Source organism: Gymnodraco acuticeps, unplaced genomic scaffold (assembly GCF_902827175.1).
Source record: "Gymnodraco acuticeps unplaced genomic scaffold, fGymAcu1.1, whole genome shotgun sequence".
Lineage (NCBI taxonomy): Eukaryota > Metazoa > Chordata > Actinopteri > Perciformes > Bathydraconidae > Gymnodraco > Gymnodraco acuticeps.
In genome coordinates, this window is record NW_022990047.1 from 2,771,183 (window position 1) to 2,788,366 (window position 17,184).

The following is a 17,184-nucleotide window of genomic DNA, read 5'->3' on the forward strand; positions in this document are numbered from 1 at the left end:
CGTGTTTGTTGTTTCCTAGTTCAGTGACTAAGATAATGAAACAAGAGATGGCAGTTCTACATTTTGGTTCCAAATGTTAGGAAAGCTAACAAAAAAAGTAGGATTCATTTCAAATAAAGTACAGAGAAGATCCCAGCGTCAGTAGAGTTTGTAGTTGGGAAATATGGATGTAGCCGTTGATAAATGTATGCAGGAGCAAGGCTGTGTTCATGCATAGCCTTGCTCCTGCATACATTTATCATCAGGATTTAGAATTCAACTGTAAGAGAAACAGGGAGTCACAGAGGGAGACGAATGGGGTATTAGTCTTGCTTTCAAGTTCTTTTAATAAGAGCTTTTGGTCCAAAGAAGCCTGGGTGTCAGTGAAACAAAAATAGTAAGTTAGAGAAAAAAGGAAATATGAATATATGAGATCAGAAATCACTGAAAGAAAGAACAGATCTGCTTTTGGGAAGGACATAGGATGGATTGCGAAGGATTGAAAATAATATATTTATTTTATCAAAGTGGTTAAATGGTCTGAAAACAATTACTACAGGTTTATTTAAGCTAAATAATGTTATAGAGCATCCATTTGATATATTTCGTTACATCGTTTTATGTATATATATATATATATATATATATATATATATATGTATATATATATATATATATATATATATATATATATATATATATATAACTTTGACAGGCTTGAGCTGAAATGTCAACCAATGGAAATAGATGTAAAGGATAGGCTTTTCAAACACACGCAAGGCAAGGACATTTTATTTATATAGCACCTTTCAGCACGCGACAATTCAAAGTGCTTTACAAAATAAAATAAAAAGACATTTAAGAATAAATACAGCATAAACACATTATTAAATGACATTTAAAAACAGGCATAAAAAAGCAAAGATAATGAAATAAATAAATACACACACACACACCATGCAAAATGAATGAAGATGAATGTTTCTTTTAGGCAACAATGTCCTGCGAACGATTCATGGAGTTGGAGAGATGATGACTCAGATTATGATGAGTCGAGGTGTGCCGCACAGCCTCCCTGACACCTCTCCGTCCCTGCGCTATGGGAGGGGACACTTCCTGCCGGATAATGAGGATGTCATGGTGATGGACACCAAGCTAAAGATCATTGAGATCCTGCAAGTAAGTGCTGCCTTCGGGATGTACTCAGTGATTTATGATGACATTTGGCATTAATACAAATGTTTTGATTTTAGTATTTGATTCTATTTTTTTTTATTATTTTTGTTTTTCCTTGATAGTTCATCCTGAGTGTGAGGTTGGATTATAGGATCACATCTTTGCTGTCCATCTACAAGAAAGAGTTTGGGGACAAGACCCTAACGGAAAGCTCTGTCTCTGATATGCTTCCTATGCCACGTGAGACTTTAAAATCTCTACATGCAAGTACTTGAATGTTGTTTTAATCTTTTTAATGAGGTGTTTACTGATCTGTTGTCCACTTTCTTATAGCTCTAGCTCCTGAACCAGACATAGATGAGATTGCGACCAAAGCAGAGAGCATGTTTGCAGGGAGGTAAGTGTCACTCAAACATTCACGCAGATAAATGAATAGGAGATGTAGGCTGATTGTGTTTGACCTGCTTTCTTAGTCTCTTGCCAAATGATCGCATCTGCTTTAAAACTCCTGTCTAAGTTTAATTGCAATTTCAGCGCAGAGTTGAGTGCGGTGGAGCTGGACGATGAGGGCGGCCGCACGTTTTTGAGGGTTCTGATCCATCTCATCATGCAAGATTACCCTCCGCTGGTGTCTGGCTCGCTGCAGCTCATCTTCAAGCACTTCAGCCAGAGATCCGAGGTGCTGCAGGCCTTCAAACAGGTAGCGAGACAGCATTTCACTAAAGCATGTGACAGAGTGTGGCGTTAGACACTTCCTGAGATAATCAGTCTGGATTAGGAGGGTCCTCCTAAGGGCCAAACACCAGCTGTTGTAAACTCTCTCACTAAGAGCTTCCTCAGCTGGATGACAGAGCTGCACAAACTCACTTCTAAACAATGCTCTGCCTTTCCAAAGTGCACTGGGCCTATCTTGGCAGGGATATGCTTTCATACACATTTGTTTTTTTAATATCTCGATGTCTGGTTTATTTCTCATCCTTTGTGTGTCCTCCAGGTCCAGCTGCTTGTGTCAGAGCAGGATGTGGAGAACTACAAGCAGATCAAGACAGACCTGGACCAGCTGCGTCTGACTGTGGAGAAGTCCGAGCTGTGGGTGGAGAAGAGTGGAGTCTACAGCAGCGAGGACCTGGGGGTCAGACAGGGCAAAGAGCAGAACCTAGAGGTGTTGCACCTTTATTAAATGGTGTCCAGCAATAAAGTATAAAAGTTCAGATTTAAGTGAGAGATATTTCTCCGCAGGAAGATACTATATTTACCTCAAACATCTCATCAGTCATTCCGCTGCACTGTCAATACTGCACTTGTTTGTTGTCATTGTTCATCAAAGCTGATGGAAAGCTGCTTTGTTGGCTTAGTACAAAGGAATAATGCATGATAATGTCTGGCAGAACAGGAATCTGCCCTAAATCAGTTTTTATTAGTCAGGCCCATGTCATATAGTGTGCCTTTTTAACATTTTATTTTTACAATAATGCAATGATGTGAATGATAAAGATCATAGCGGAGACTTTATCCACAACACTGACAAATGGCCTGAAAATACAGGATGTACTGTGTGTCGTAAGTGACACATCAGAATAGTGGAGCTTTAGTTCACTGTGGCAATTCATGAATTTAAATGAATGTTTTTCATGTATTTATCTTTCCAGGAAGTTGTCCTTAGCCCAGTGCAGGATGGAGATATTAAACCTCAGATTGACAGCAACAAATCAAACAACTACAACATTGTCAAAGAGGTGAGCTCCTTGTCTTTATTTCCAGATCATTCGTATCTATTGTTTCTGTATTGTGTGTAATACATTTGTGTATAATATATCTATAACACTCCTCTGTGTCTGATGTGTAGATCCTACTGCGGCTCAGTAAGCTGTGTTCTCCCAGTAAGAAGAGTCGTGTGCAGCAGCAGAGGCTGCTGAAGAACATGGGGGCCCACACTGTGGTGCTGGACCTGCTGCAGATTCCCTTTGAGACGGTGAGTAACAAGCAAAACAGCCGAGTGCTTATCATTGTTTCATTGAATTCTTTGCGAAACGTGGTTTTGGTGTTTCGCTGTCTTACATTCGCTCACATTTTTCCTATCTGCTCTGCCTTTCCACAGAGTGATGACAAGATGAATGAGATCATGACCCTGGCTCATGCATTTTTGCAAAATTTCTGCAGAGGAAACCCTCAGAACCAAGTTCTGCTACATAAACACCTGAACCTCTTCCTCACTCCAGGGGTATATTTATATGACCTTATTTTACTTTTCACTTGTTGTCATGCCTTCATTTTTATTGATGTCCACTTTTGTAGTAGATTGTGCAATAGCATCATCAGAATTAACCTATAATGAAACTAACAAGGTCCAAAACAACAGCAACCTGACATCAGGAACATTAGTCCTAGTTTTTAAAAACAACAGTTTTTTCTATGTTCATTTTCTGTTACTGAATCATGCCTCCTATTTTTCACCAGTTGCTTGAAGCTGAGACGATGCGTAACATCTTTATGAACAGCTACCAGCTGTGCCACGAGATCAGCGACCGTGTGGTCCATCATTTTGTCCACTGCATTGAAACACACGGTAGACATGTGTTGTACCTCAAGTTCCTGCAAACCATTGTGAAAGCAGATGGAAAGTATGTGAAGAAATGTCAGGACAAGGTCATGACAGAGGTGAGATTATAAACGTTTCAAATCAAACCACTTTGTACTTTAATTCATTTGTGATGGTTACTGTTTCTTTACTTTGGATCTCTGTCTGTGTCCAGCTTGTGAATGGAGGCGAAGACGTGCTGGTGTTCTACAACGACCGCTCCTCGTTCCCGGTGCTGCTGCAGATGATGGGCTCTGAGCGTGAGCGGACAGATGAGGATGGAGCTCTGGCCTACCACAACACACTGGTGGAGCTGCTGGCCGCCTGCACCGAAGGAAAGAACGTCTACACTGAGCTGAAATGCAACTCTCTGCTACCACTGGACGACATTGTTAAAGTTGTCACTGATATCCACTGTATACCAGAGGTAAGGGTTTGATAATAATACAATTTCTCTCAATTTGACACATTCATTTTACCTGAAGTTACCTTGCATCTCATTTCTTTATCCTCCAGGTCAAAACTGCCTATGTGAACTTTGTGAATCACTGCTACGTAGACACAGAGGTCGAAATGAAGGAGATCTACACCTCCAACCATATCTGGAAGCTCTTTGACAACTTCCTGGTGGACATGTCCAGTGTAAGGCTCTGTCAGACTGAAAGGTCATGCACTCTGTCTGATGCTATTCTAACGAGGCAGTCGAGAGACACCGAGGCTTACTCATGTGTTAATGCAGGTGAATACATTCACAATTCACCTGCAAAGAAAAATGACAAAGCTTGTTTTCTCTGTTTCTGAAGGTGTGCAACACTACCACAGACCGTAACCATGCCGATCTGGCCCTTGAGAAGTATGTGACGGAGACGGTGATGGGCATCATCAAGGGTTTCTTCAGCTCACCTTTCTCTGTCAACCACTCCAACCTGCAGGTATTCTTTTCACAATGAGTCCACTAAGGGACGCTCACTCAAACCACGGCTAAATCCTCTGCCAACTTTGAGCTTCTTTACAGTAAAATATATGACTGCAGACTGCCACCTTTACTGCACCATTGCCTGGGACCTTTTGTTTCATTGCAGATGTTTGTACCTCGAGCAGATGCTTAAGGTGTTTTACGCATAATTTTGTACTAATGTCAACTATCAGACACAATATTGAAGTGTTCAGGATTATCTCTGCATTTCGCTACACTTCGACCACTTTGAAAGAATATTATCCCTGCTCTCTCTCTCTTCACAGACAAACCAGTCTGTCTTCATCAAGCTGCTCCAGTCTTCTTTCAGGATCTACAACTGCACTTGGATCAACTCCGCTCAGAAGGCTAATATCGAGAGCTGTATCAAAACACTGGCTGATGTTGGTGAGTGCTGCTAATCTGCTTCAATACCTCAAAATGATGGAGACAGATATAGAAATACATTTAAGAAGTATCGTTAAAATATCAAATTAGATTTAATGTAATAGTAAGATCTCGCTGACACTACATTTCCCCGACATCTGACCCTCCGTGTTGTTTCTCAGCTAAGGCCCGGGCCATAGCCATCCCAGTGGACCTGGACAGTCAGGTCAACACTTTGTCTCTCAAGGTCCACAGCAACATGGTGCAGCGAGCAGCCAAGGACTGGAGGACGTCTGCCCGCACACGACCCCGCAAGGAGCCCCTGGGGGTCCCAGACTACAAGAACATCATTGAGAAGCTGCAGGTGACATTTTTTTACATTACTATGATCCTACACTTGCTAGCTGCCCAGAGACGACACAAAGCCACAGCAGAGCTTAAAGCCTTATACAAATGTCAGCTTGCTAATGTGCTTGCAATGACCCTTGTAAAGTAAGTTCATTCTTCAACCACTTTACCTAAACAATTTCATGAGGTCACCTAAAGATGTGAAGCAGGGTTTAAAGGACTATGCATAAGACACCCTGGCTGTTTGAAGCAACCGATCGAATAATAGTTGACACATTTCACTTAAACTAAATGGTCAACCTCATAATGGTTCTATAGAAAAGGTTATAGGACCGTCAGTGGAACAGGTAAACGAGACTAAGTTGCTTGGCATTGTTCTTGATTCTTGTTTACGGTGGACAAAGCAAATTGACAGTATCGTAACTAAAATGGGAAGGAGCATAGCTGTGGCGAGAAAATGTACAAAGTATGTAACACCAACCACTTTGAAACAAGTCATTCAGTCTCTGGTTTTGTCACATCTTGAGTACTGTCTGGTCATATGGTCATCAGCAGCAAAAACACATTTACAGAAATTACAAATAGCTCAAAACAAGGCTGCCAGACTAGCTCTCCACTGTTCGAAGCACACTCATATTGGAGTTATGCATAGAAGCCTATCATGGCTTCCAGTTGAGAAACGTCTGCAATCTCGTGTTATCACTTTTCTAAAAACATTTCCAATTTAGCAAAAAACCACTGTATTTTTATGATCAAATAGTTTACACAAGAGACGAGCATGACCATAAGACTAGACAAGCTACATCAGGCCATCTACTGGCACCTAAACCCAGGACACATCTTCTGAAATCTTCTGTGTCTTATAGAGCTATAAAGGAATGGAACTCATTGCCAAACTACCTTACTGAAATAGAGTCCAGAGCCTCTTTCAAGAAGAGATTGAAGGGCCATCTACTAATGACCATGTACCCTTGTGAGCTGTGAACCCTAACTTAATTTAATTTGATCGCATGTTGTTGATGATATTGATGATGTTTTTAATGTTGTTAATGATGTCAGGACTTATGTCCTAAATGTTGCTGTATTATTGTTGTATTATTGTTGTATTGTTTTAAGTGTCGGACCCCAGGAAGAGTAGCTTTTGTCGAGAGCAAAAGCTAATGGGGATCCTTAATAAACATAAACATAGGATCACCAGAGGTACGAGGCAACATCCTTTAGGGACAAAGAATAGCTGCACAAGATTTCATGGCATACAGTTTCTTGAGATACTTGAGTCTGTACCAAAGTGTTAGGCATTTCCATTCCTCTAGCCTGGTTGCTAGCATTGCTACAAGTTTACATTCACAGGATATTTTTGAGGGCTTTCTGAATGGTCTTCAGCAGTATCCATCTATTCAGGACAGCATCAGATTGAGCCTTAATTTGTGTATGTCTGTGATGTACAGGGGGTCGTGTCCCTTCTGGAGGAGCAGTTCAGTCCGAAGGTCCAGGCAGAGTTCTCCGTGCTGGTGGACGTTCTTCACAGCCCGGAGCTGCTGTTTCCAGAGGCTGCTCGGTTACGCTGTGAGAGCGGAGCGTTCATGTCCAAGTGAGTCAATGTCCATAACCGCGATATGGACCAAAAAGTACAGTTTTCATTTCTGAGGGACTGGAGGCCACTTTTTAAAGTGTTCATCTAGCAACGGAGAGCACTAGCAGCATGGTTTATGTAGAGATTTAGGATTAGGTTAGAATTTTTGACAAAAGTTGCAAATTGCTATTATCGTTTTTTTATCTGATATTATGTCGTGCTAAGTTTAAGATTGGCATTTCAAAAATAGTGCCAGGATGTAAAATGAGCATTTACTTAAACCTATACTTTAAACTACCACTTACTATAATTCGATTAGTTGACGAGGCTTTGGAAAAAAGTCAAGAACAATAGCTCAAAAATATAATTCAAAAGTAAAAAGACAAACATTTAGCTTTCAAAATAAGCAATAGCAAATGTTAAAGAAAACATGTAATGTATATGTAGTCAGTGGACCAACAGATTAGATTTTTTTTTACCAAAGAAATTCACTGAAGAATAGTTTAATACATCATCAAACCTGCGGGGGTGCTGTTAATCTGCTGCTACTGTCAGACCCCCCTGGAGAGCAGAGAAGCAGATTTCACCTGTAGTGGTGATCAATAAAGTATTGCTTTGTTTTTACTCAAGAGCCAGTGACTGCATTAGCAGGAAACGACTGTGAATGATGCAGCACTTCTCTTGTCCCCGTGACAGACTGATCAAACACACCAAGAAGCTCATGGACAAAGAGGAGAAGCTGTGCATCAAGATCCTGCAAACACTCAGAGAGATGCTGGACAAGAAGGAATGCTTCCAGGATGCTGTGAGTGCATGGGCAATATGTCACAGAAACATGGTGTTATTTGTGTGATTAAATTATTATTGAAACCCTTTTTAACAGTCAATATTTAGGAGTCTTCAAGGAAATTATATGAATCTCTTACACTCTCACGGCTACATAAAGAAAAGGGTGAATAGGCCATCTTATCTCAAAGTTTTCTGTGAAACTAGCCCTGTCTTTGGGTGCCAGGAAAGCTGTTCTCCCATCAGCAGTGCGGTGTAGTCCTTGTTTTCTCCCAGGTCTGTCGGCCCAGTGCCCAGACTCCCCTTCATCAGTATGCTGTGGGCCTTTCTCTGTTACATAAGACAGGGAGGCACTTGAGGACACACTCACACTGAGAGGGAGAATAGGAGGGAGGAAGGAAAAGAACGAGGAGGGGGGGGGCAAGCACTGAACAAACAAATCAATACTGCAGCGAGTGGGGGGTGCAGGAGCACATCTCCTGCTGCACCCCTCCGAGTCAGGGACTCATGGAGGAGGCTGTGTGTGTTTGTGTGTTTGCCGAACCAAGATGGTGGAGTGGGTGAGGGCCAAAGCACAAAAAAGTCAGGTCTGTAATCACCTTGTTGGAGCGTTTGTTCCAGCTGCGTGGTGAGAGGAGGTGACGCTGTGCAATTCAAACAACACTACGTGCTGCCTGGTTTGGTTTGGATTTCTTAGAGCTCAGTTTATTGAACATTGTCCTGAAGTGAACTTGGGGAAAGCATGTGTTGCTGTCCTCCGACCATGTGGAATTTCATGCAGACATGAATATTTTGGCCTGACACTGCTGTCCTGCTTAAGGCTGCTGTTGTTGTTGCAGCACAAAAGCAACTACATAAATACAATGCATATGCCTTCACCCATGTTTCTGTTTAAGTGCATTATTAATACTGTCAAGAGAAGACTACCTTTGTCAGTATAGTACATGCAGGCAGGTTTCACTTACAGCTGATGGAAGAGTCAGTTTTGTTTTCACTATTTTTGTTTGCTTCCTGTGTCAGCCAGCCAATGCAAATGATTCAACAGTTGTGTGGAACAAGATCAGAGGAATTTAAAGTGGAAAAACAGTCACTTTTATAAGAGCGGCTAGGAGCATTCGAGCAGCCAGACAGTGCGGTAACGATATGTGAAATGTCAGTTTGTGTAGGTGTGTGTGAGTGTGCTCAAGCATGTATTTGTGGCCTCTCTTTGTCATATCCCTGTAGCCCTGAGCGTGGAGCTGCAGCCTCACTGCACAGGAGCAAAGGAGAGAGAGGGAGAGAGAGAGAGAGAGAGAGAGGGAGAGAGGGAGGGAGAACGATTGATGGAAATAATGAGAGAGGGAGAGGCAGACAGACAAAAACAGAAGGAGAGAGAGACAGAGTGACAGCCTCGGCAGCAGAGGTTGGTGGCTCCCCTGGGGTGCAATGAGTGGGTGGAGGAGAGTGAGAGAAAGAGACGGAGGGAGACTGATTGAGAGAGGGAGGGAGGGAGGCAGCCATGTGAGGAGCCATGTGAGTGGAAGGGAAAAAAAAAAGTGGGCAGCGGCTGCAGGGTGAGGGATTGGAGAAAAGCAGAGTCTGCTCGGTCCATGAGGAGACAGGGCAGGGGGTGCGCTTACGTAACAGCCTGCAGTGCCTGAGCCAGCGTCACGTGCAACATCACGTTCTGCCTCCCTCCCTCCCTCCCTCCTTACTCACTCTCACTCTTCTGTCCGCTCGCTGCCTTTCTCTCCCTCCTCTGCCCCCTCCATGCTTTGTCTCAGTCTTTCGCATTTTGTCTGCCCGCCCAAGTTATTTGTTCTCTTCCTCTCCCCTGTAGTCTGCCCAGGCTCTGCTCTCTGTTTGCATGGGTCATGCCAGGAGAGCTGAGCGGGCAGCAGAGGGAAGATCTGCAGCCTTCACTGCTGCACTGCTCTTATTGGCTGACAGATTTAAGGGCAGCCTCATAAATGAGTGTGCTCCTGCTTGCCCTAAAGATGTTTGGGTGACAGTTTTTTGGGTAAACAATGGAAATGGAAGATTCAATTTTCAACTTCAAATCGTCACACACGTGTACAGCACCGAAAAAGTTAAATGTAGACTTAACTCTTCCTTTATCCCATACCAGTATAATGAGCAGTGTGCAGAAAGCGCATTGGGGAGCAGTGTGGGGGTCCCTATGAACTGAGACACTGCCACCCCAGCCAACTTGTAGCAATAATGCCATACTTTTACATTTTTCCATGGAGAACATATGCATGACACACTATTTTAGACTTGCAATTTGTCATTTAAGAATAAGTTGATATTCTAAAATGTTCAGTTTTTCAAATCCCATGAAAACCAAGTCAATAATACAACCCTACCCTGTCGTAGATACTCAACAGCAAGCACATGTGTTGCTACTGAAGACATACATCTTTAAAAGAGGGTCACAAATGTATAGATTGACAAAAAATTAATCTTAATCACCTGGGCACCGTAGTGTTTTAAATAGTTACACTATCAGAAGTCAATAATGCATTTGTTGGGGACTATTTTCTGCTGAGGATTTATACACATTTGATGCGGAGTATTTGGGCTCCATGATTGTATATGATGTCGGATTCAATACAATACAATACAATTCATGTGGATTCATTTGCCACCACTGAGCTCTAGTTACTAAAGCGCTTACAATATAATATGATTGTAAAATGTGGAAAAAACTTGACACTAGAGCAATTAGATCTGATATATATGCTTTGAACAACATGTTGTCATCATATTTTCATCAGACTATTTTTAATAGTTTATCAACAACAAGGAAGTTCTGCGGCCCGCTGAAACAAGTTATATCAGGTGTTGGATACACGGATAGAAAACGTTATTATTGAAAATATATAGAAAACTACAAAAGAAGTATCCTTTTTTTACAAAGGCACACGTTTTGACAAGATTTATTTAAAAACGTGTCCATATTGTAGATGTTCTTTTCTGTGAACACATGCATCCATGAAGGATGTAATGTGCTGCCAAGTGTATTATGCATGTTAGCATGTCTTGTTCTCTGAGGGATTAAAAAAAGCTAGTTATGTAATATAAACCACTTTCACACTCTTTGCTCCCTCTCTTTCACACTCATCCCTGCCATTCACATTCTGTCTCTGTCTGTCTCTTTCCTTTTATATTCCTGTGCGTCTCTTTCTTTCTTGTCAAGTTTCACACCACCTGCCCAAGGCAAAGCAGATTTACAGATTACCACCCTCTTGATACTAAGCGCATCACACAGACGCATGTAGACAGAGAGCCAAACACACACACACACACACACACACACACACACACACACACACACACACACACACACACACACACACACACACACACACACACCACACACACACACACACACACACACACACACACACACACACACACACACCCCAAGGCGTGCATTGCCATGCCGGCCGTCCCCCTGTGGTTTTCTCTGTCTGTATACATGGCTTACTGTAGGTCCATCCACATGCAGCAGAGTCAGGGTGTGACCTTTGGTTGGATTGCATGCCCTCACCTATGGCTCACAAACAGAATCATCAGCAAGTTGGAGTCAGGAAATGCTGGACCTAAATGTGGACAGTCTATTTTGAAAAGTCATGTTTGTTTTTACCATCCTAGTTACGCTAAGAAGATCCTTCTGTTTCTCCTTCCTACTTCTTTCTTCTCTCCTCTGGCCCTTACTTCACTTGGTCCATCAGTCAGGTGTCTGTTAGCTGAGTGTTATATTTTAGTTTCCATGGCGATGAAGGATTAGCACATGTTGTTTGTCTGTCTGGTCTGGCTGTGACTGGGCACAGGAAGCCGGTGTACCCTGCATGGAAATGCCCTCAGAGCAGGAGAATGGTGCTTTCCTGACCCGTTAAGTACTACGCCTCGGAGGAAAGAGCCATCCTGTGAAATTGCAAAAGGACTTGACTTCAGGGCCTCATGCCTTTGATATGAATGAGATTAGTTGTCATTGTGAACAGTGTTTCGACACAGTTCATAGCACGTTATTTGAATCTGATTGCATGCAAGTTAAGTCATTTGTGCACAGGGAGGCACATGACAGGCGACTGGGTGAATTGCAGTGTGTGTTTGGACTGATTGCTTATGGACAAAATAATAGAAACATCTTAGAATAAAACAAAATAGGTTTTTGATTAGTGTCTACTTGTGACTATTGTTCTTCTTTCTACATTACTTCATTTTCTAAGCCAATGTTCGTCCTTTGTGTCCCTCTGTATGTTCCATTATGTTGCTGTGGTAACGCATTTATGAAAAGGTAATCACACTTCTATTAAAGCTGCAAATCTGTATATGAGTCACTTATGTGGGCTATTCACTGCCATTGAGCTTGATGAAAAGGTCATAGGATCACCAAGGTCAGAAATTATATTTCGGTCCTAGCCAAAGTGGAGGACCGACAAAGCAACGCCACCAGCATGGATGAAATGTATCAGACACAGCAGTGCTATTTCATGGGAAGGTGTTTCTCTTATTTTGTCCACCTTGAATACATGCTGCACCTTACCAGCTAGCCTCTCTGGAACATCACAGTCTTCCTAACAAACACAATCAGTGCCTAACAATGTTAGTGAATCACATGTAACACTTCCATAGTGAACCTGCCGGCTGACACTGGGATGAACGCTTGTTTACGCTGCTGGTCTGTTTTCCCCTGAACCACTCTCACCAATTGCTCTCACATGTGGGCTTAATTTGTTTTTCCTGATCTGCTTGTTTGTTTGATGAAAACATTTTTATGTGCTCTGGAATTGCAGCTTGAAAACATCATAAATGGCAGCACGTGATGCGTCAAAGCCACCACCAGCGAACATGTAATCAAATCATATTTCCGTAAAATGGATTTAAAACGAGCCGTTCCAATTGGGAAATTTGTGAGTTCTGTTTGATAGTGCTATTTATACTTTAAGAGTCGAATTCTGGTGGAAAATGTTGAATCTTGGTAAGATGAATCTGAAATGACTGAAGTTTGACTGCGGGAGACCTTTCTGTTGGAACCAAAAAGTCTCCTGCAAAGTTGAAAAACCCCCTTTAAAATCACAGAAAAATAGAGTTGACCTGACGTCACTGTCCTGAATGGCAGCTCCAGCCCTGCCTCTGTCTCCCACATCTCTCTCTTTACTCTCTCACTTCTTGTCCCCAAAGTGTCTGAACTAAAACAGCAGGATAATGTGACAGTATGTGTCTTGGTTTCCTGATTTTGTCCTGTTCATAAAACAACTCCCTTGGTGAGAAAGCCTTGCAGAACCACATTGATGTAGATATGTATTATATTACAGACAGCTCCCACTTTAAGCTTTTCAATTTCCCTGCAGTTCCCGGCTGTGGAGGAGCTCACTGAGTCCTTAGAGACTTCTGAAGCCTTTGTTGGATAACTTGCAAGGCATGCCTTTATACTGTGCGTGATCAGATTTCAGTTTTAGTATCATGTGCTAACTACAACAACAATAGACGAAAATCAGTTGGAAACTCTGCACTGAACAAAGTGTGTTGACTGCAGTTTCTGCTGGGACTAAATGTTGCTCCCTGATGGTGAAGTTGTTGGATATTACTCGACCCTCACATGGCCTTTGGGGACCTCTGCTTCTACTTTTTCAAAGCGTACTTGAACAGAGTTTCCCACTGTTTACAAAAGACCCAGCGTTCTCTCAGGTTTCTGTTGTTGGAGAAAGTAACCCCCCTGATTGTTTGGGTAACATTCACCTCTTCTGTGTACTGAGTCTTGGCTTTATTCAACCTTGTCTGACCCGAGCAGCTCCTGCTGCCCCCCGGTAGTGTCTGTGCTGGTTCAGACTTCGTTCTGACCACCTCTGCCTGTGAGAGCTTTCAGATCACCTAGAGGAGCAAAGCACAGGGCAGGCTTTGTCTTTTTTTCCTCCATGCGAAGTCGGAGAGATCTGCAGACAGCAGAGCTGCGAGTGGGCCAGGCCAGGGAGGGAGGGGAGGAGAGGGGGTGCGAGGATGCCGGAGGTGGGGATCTGCAGCTCATCCCTAGCGTGGACCCCAGAGCCGCAGTGTGGCGTGCCGGTGCACATTTTAAAATGCCACGACTGTCAGCTCCTCGCTGGGTTTTGTTTGTTCCTCTCTTCCTCCCCGTCGCCCCCACTTCCTCTCCCTCCTCCTCTTATTTCTGTCAGTTCTTCTACCTCTATTTCTATCTCTCTTTCTTTCTCGTGGCTCTTACATCACCTGACTGGAGTTTTTTTCCTCGTCAATGCAGCAGCAAGCAGATGAGTCAGGCTGGGCTGACTCTTCTCCATCGCCATCCTGCCTCCCCTCTCCTCCCCTCTCTCTCTGCAGTCCGAGCCAGCAGACTGCATCGCCCAGAAGGGAGGCGAACAAGAGTAGAAACCTGTCACCCCAACCCTTTTAACTTCCCCCCCCCACGGAGTATTTCTTTCACTGGTGTTTGAGAGTGGCGTAAAACAATCACTTCTTCTGTAAGAAAAGAGGAACATGTTAAGTCAAACGTGATTTTAATCTGCAATCAGTCAAAGAGGGTTCATTGGGATGCACTGCTTAAAAAATGTAGTGCTGAGTTTGTGGTTGCACTGATCTTGTGTCTGTGCATTACTGTGTGGAAAGGAGAGAGGCTATCTCAACGGATACTCACCTTCAGTTCAAGAAGTGTATCTGTGTTTGTGAGACGGCTCAGCCAGACAGTGCAGGCAGACAAGTGTCTCTGCTGACTGCAGATGAGATGGAGTGTTTACTGACACAGGGAGCATCAGCTGCACGTGCGCCTCCATCTTCACTCCTCACTGCACTTAGTTTGAGCCTCTTTAGATGGACTTTACCCGGGTGTCCTTAGCGGCGAGGCTTTGAGGTGTCTCATTTGTCTCATCATGCAGTTTGTAGGGTTGCTGGAAGTATTCAGTAGTGACCAGTTTTTCCCTTTGGATGGTTCAGTTTCAGTGTTAAACAGAGGCTTTTTTCCTGTGCCTGATAACTGCTGTTTGCAATGCACCAGCAACAGCTTTAAACAATGCTCGCAAAAGCAGCTACACAAATGAGTCAGATATAGCTGAATACCAATTAGCAATATGTGTCAGCTTTAATAGAGGGGGTGAACATCACAAAAAGAGAACTTACACATGAGGCCAGATAATCGCTGCCTGAATGTTTGGTCGCAAACACTGCAGGATTGTGTAATGTAATAAGGAGAATCTTATGATCGTGTATGCCAAGTACAGCAACACTACATTATCTGAGCGGAACAAAGGATTGTCATCTTTGACTGACTCAAACACAAATTCCCTGATTATTCAATTAATCCTTTAGTGTAGGGCCGAGTGACGTGTGGAACATCTAATATTACGGTATTTAACAACAACTCGATGTGGATATTTTGACAATAATGAACCGTTGCCTTTTGGTGCTTTCACAAGATATTTCCACAATGACATTTTTTATAAATATTTATAAGCAATATGGATATAATGACTAAGTGGTTAAATAAGTGTATAAAATATATTAAAACAGGAGCCTATCTTCAGATTACTAAAGAGATTTAATCAACAAAACAATTAAATTAAAAGCAACAAATAATCACATTTGATGAGCTGCAGACAGAAAATAAAGATTAATGTTTTTAATGGATAAATACATTTAAAGATAATTAACCGCTTGTATCAACACCTCAGTACTTCCAGAGTTTAAGCTTCACCAAAACTGTATTTACTGCAAAGCTGAAATATTTTCCGGTGTTTCTGTTATTTTGTCCACCACCTGCAGCTCAGGGGAAGGCAGATTGTCCTTCTAACGTGTTTCCGTGGGAACCACAGGTAGCTCCTTACAGTCTATTCACTCTTTAGCTCCACCCTCCAATAGATCTGTTTATCCACCTATTCATCCGTCCTTCCTGTCTGTTGATCAATAACGATGCTGGTGATGTGTCATCATAACAAGGACATTTTGCGTTCTAAGGTTACCATAGAAACTGTTGCTGACCACTCTTAGTCCATACGTTCTTTATAACCCATCCATAGACCCCATGATGGCCTCCTCCGGTTGCCAATGACAATAGGTGGTGAGGAGTACAATGCAAGCATCCACCTGTCAATCACTCTTTGATTACACAACCAGCGTGGGGAGATTATCTCTATGAATCCTTTAATCTCGTTCCTGCTCATCTGCGTCAAATGTCATAAGAGATGCTCAGAGATGTTAGTGTAAGTACAAAATAAAACTCTTTATTAAATGTGTAGCTAAACAAACTGGTATTGGTTTAACAAAAACATCATACATACAAATACAAACCAGAATCGTGTGTATGTATGATGTGTGTGTTTTTTTCTATTTGTATTTGACAACATTTTTTATTTTCATCCCTGTTTTTTGTGCACTCACTCAAAGCTATTTCCACACTTGAAGACATCCATATTGTCAAAGTTGCTTTTTATGAATTTGTATATGTGGTTTGCAAAAAAGTTGTAGTTTAGGTTGATTATAAACCTTTACACTATTGTCTCACGTTTAAGAAAAAAGACGACATTGTTGCTGCCATCAGGTAATATTTCATAGATGCTCAGTTAGAATCTAGTTGATCTACAACACTGTCATTGTCATGAACCTGAACGAGAGTCTCAAATGTCTTTGTTGTTGTGAGCCATTGCTCCCCTCAAGAAAGAAATGCATTATGGGAAGACTGTGACAATTCCTATTATGTGGTAGATGAAATCTGCAAAGCCCTATGTTGATATAAACGAACGAAATGCAACACATGTTCTCTTGGATGCATTATTTGTTAACATGTCCTTCATTTCAGTGTTATTTTTATAACACTGAAATGAAGTTATTTTGGCTGACAAAATGCTACTTTTTCAAAAAGTGACAAATATGATATTTCTAGTTTGATGGCAGGTGACATGATTTAACATCATGATTTTATGTCTCCGCAGGGAAACGATTTGAGAAAGATCCTCCTCACACGCTACTTTGGAAATCAAAAGCTTCTCTCGAAGTTAGAGCTTGGGAGTGGAAACAGCTCATCTGGCGGCTTTGTCAAACCGTCATCTGGAGGTACTGAGAACCCCCCCCCCCTAAAAAAACAACTCTATAGACACTGCAATAACTACTCACTGCAGGGAAAACAACAGCAGCTAACATGACGGCTCTTTGGGGAGCGCTGCTTCACAATTTCTTGCAGACTTTGAATCAGGTTAAGCAATTCATAAAGCACCACATCAATATAAATAGTAAAGCATTTTTTACAAATGTATGTATGGGCATTTTCGTTTTCCCAGCCAAAGACACTGTGTAGTGTATATAAATCTATTACCCCAACCAAAAACAATTAAATGAAAATATCAATATGTACAATGAAGCAGTTAACAGACATTATTTTAGTTATTCAAGTAATTAAATAAATATCCTAAA

General features: G+C 42.1%; 1 protein-coding gene across 1 annotated transcript in view; it reads left to right on the top strand.

Annotated features, from left to right (window-relative positions):
• itpr2 (inositol 1,4,5-trisphosphate receptor, type 2) overlaps positions 1-17,184 on the top strand; it is a 57,385-nt gene that overhangs the window by 20,698 nt on the left and 19,503 nt on the right. Inside the window, exons 22-38 of the mRNA XM_034215539.1 lie at positions 971-1,158; positions 1,278-1,395; positions 1,489-1,552; positions 1,690-1,855; positions 2,150-2,317; positions 2,805-2,891; positions 3,002-3,127; positions 3,254-3,376; positions 3,613-3,813; positions 3,909-4,160; positions 4,250-4,375; positions 4,537-4,665; positions 4,976-5,096; positions 5,258-5,439; positions 6,872-7,014; positions 7,693-7,801; positions 16,707-16,827. Of these exons, the coding sequence (XP_034071430.1) occupies positions 971-1,158; positions 1,278-1,395; positions 1,489-1,552; positions 1,690-1,855; positions 2,150-2,317; positions 2,805-2,891; positions 3,002-3,127; positions 3,254-3,376; positions 3,613-3,813; positions 3,909-4,160; positions 4,250-4,375; positions 4,537-4,665; positions 4,976-5,096; positions 5,258-5,439; positions 6,872-7,014; positions 7,693-7,801; positions 16,707-16,827 (2,424 nt within the window). The remainder of the gene's footprint in view (positions 1-970; positions 1,159-1,277; positions 1,396-1,488; positions 1,553-1,689; positions 1,856-2,149; positions 2,318-2,804; positions 2,892-3,001; positions 3,128-3,253; positions 3,377-3,612; positions 3,814-3,908; positions 4,161-4,249; positions 4,376-4,536; positions 4,666-4,975; positions 5,097-5,257; positions 5,440-6,871; positions 7,015-7,692; positions 7,802-16,706; positions 16,828-17,184) is intronic.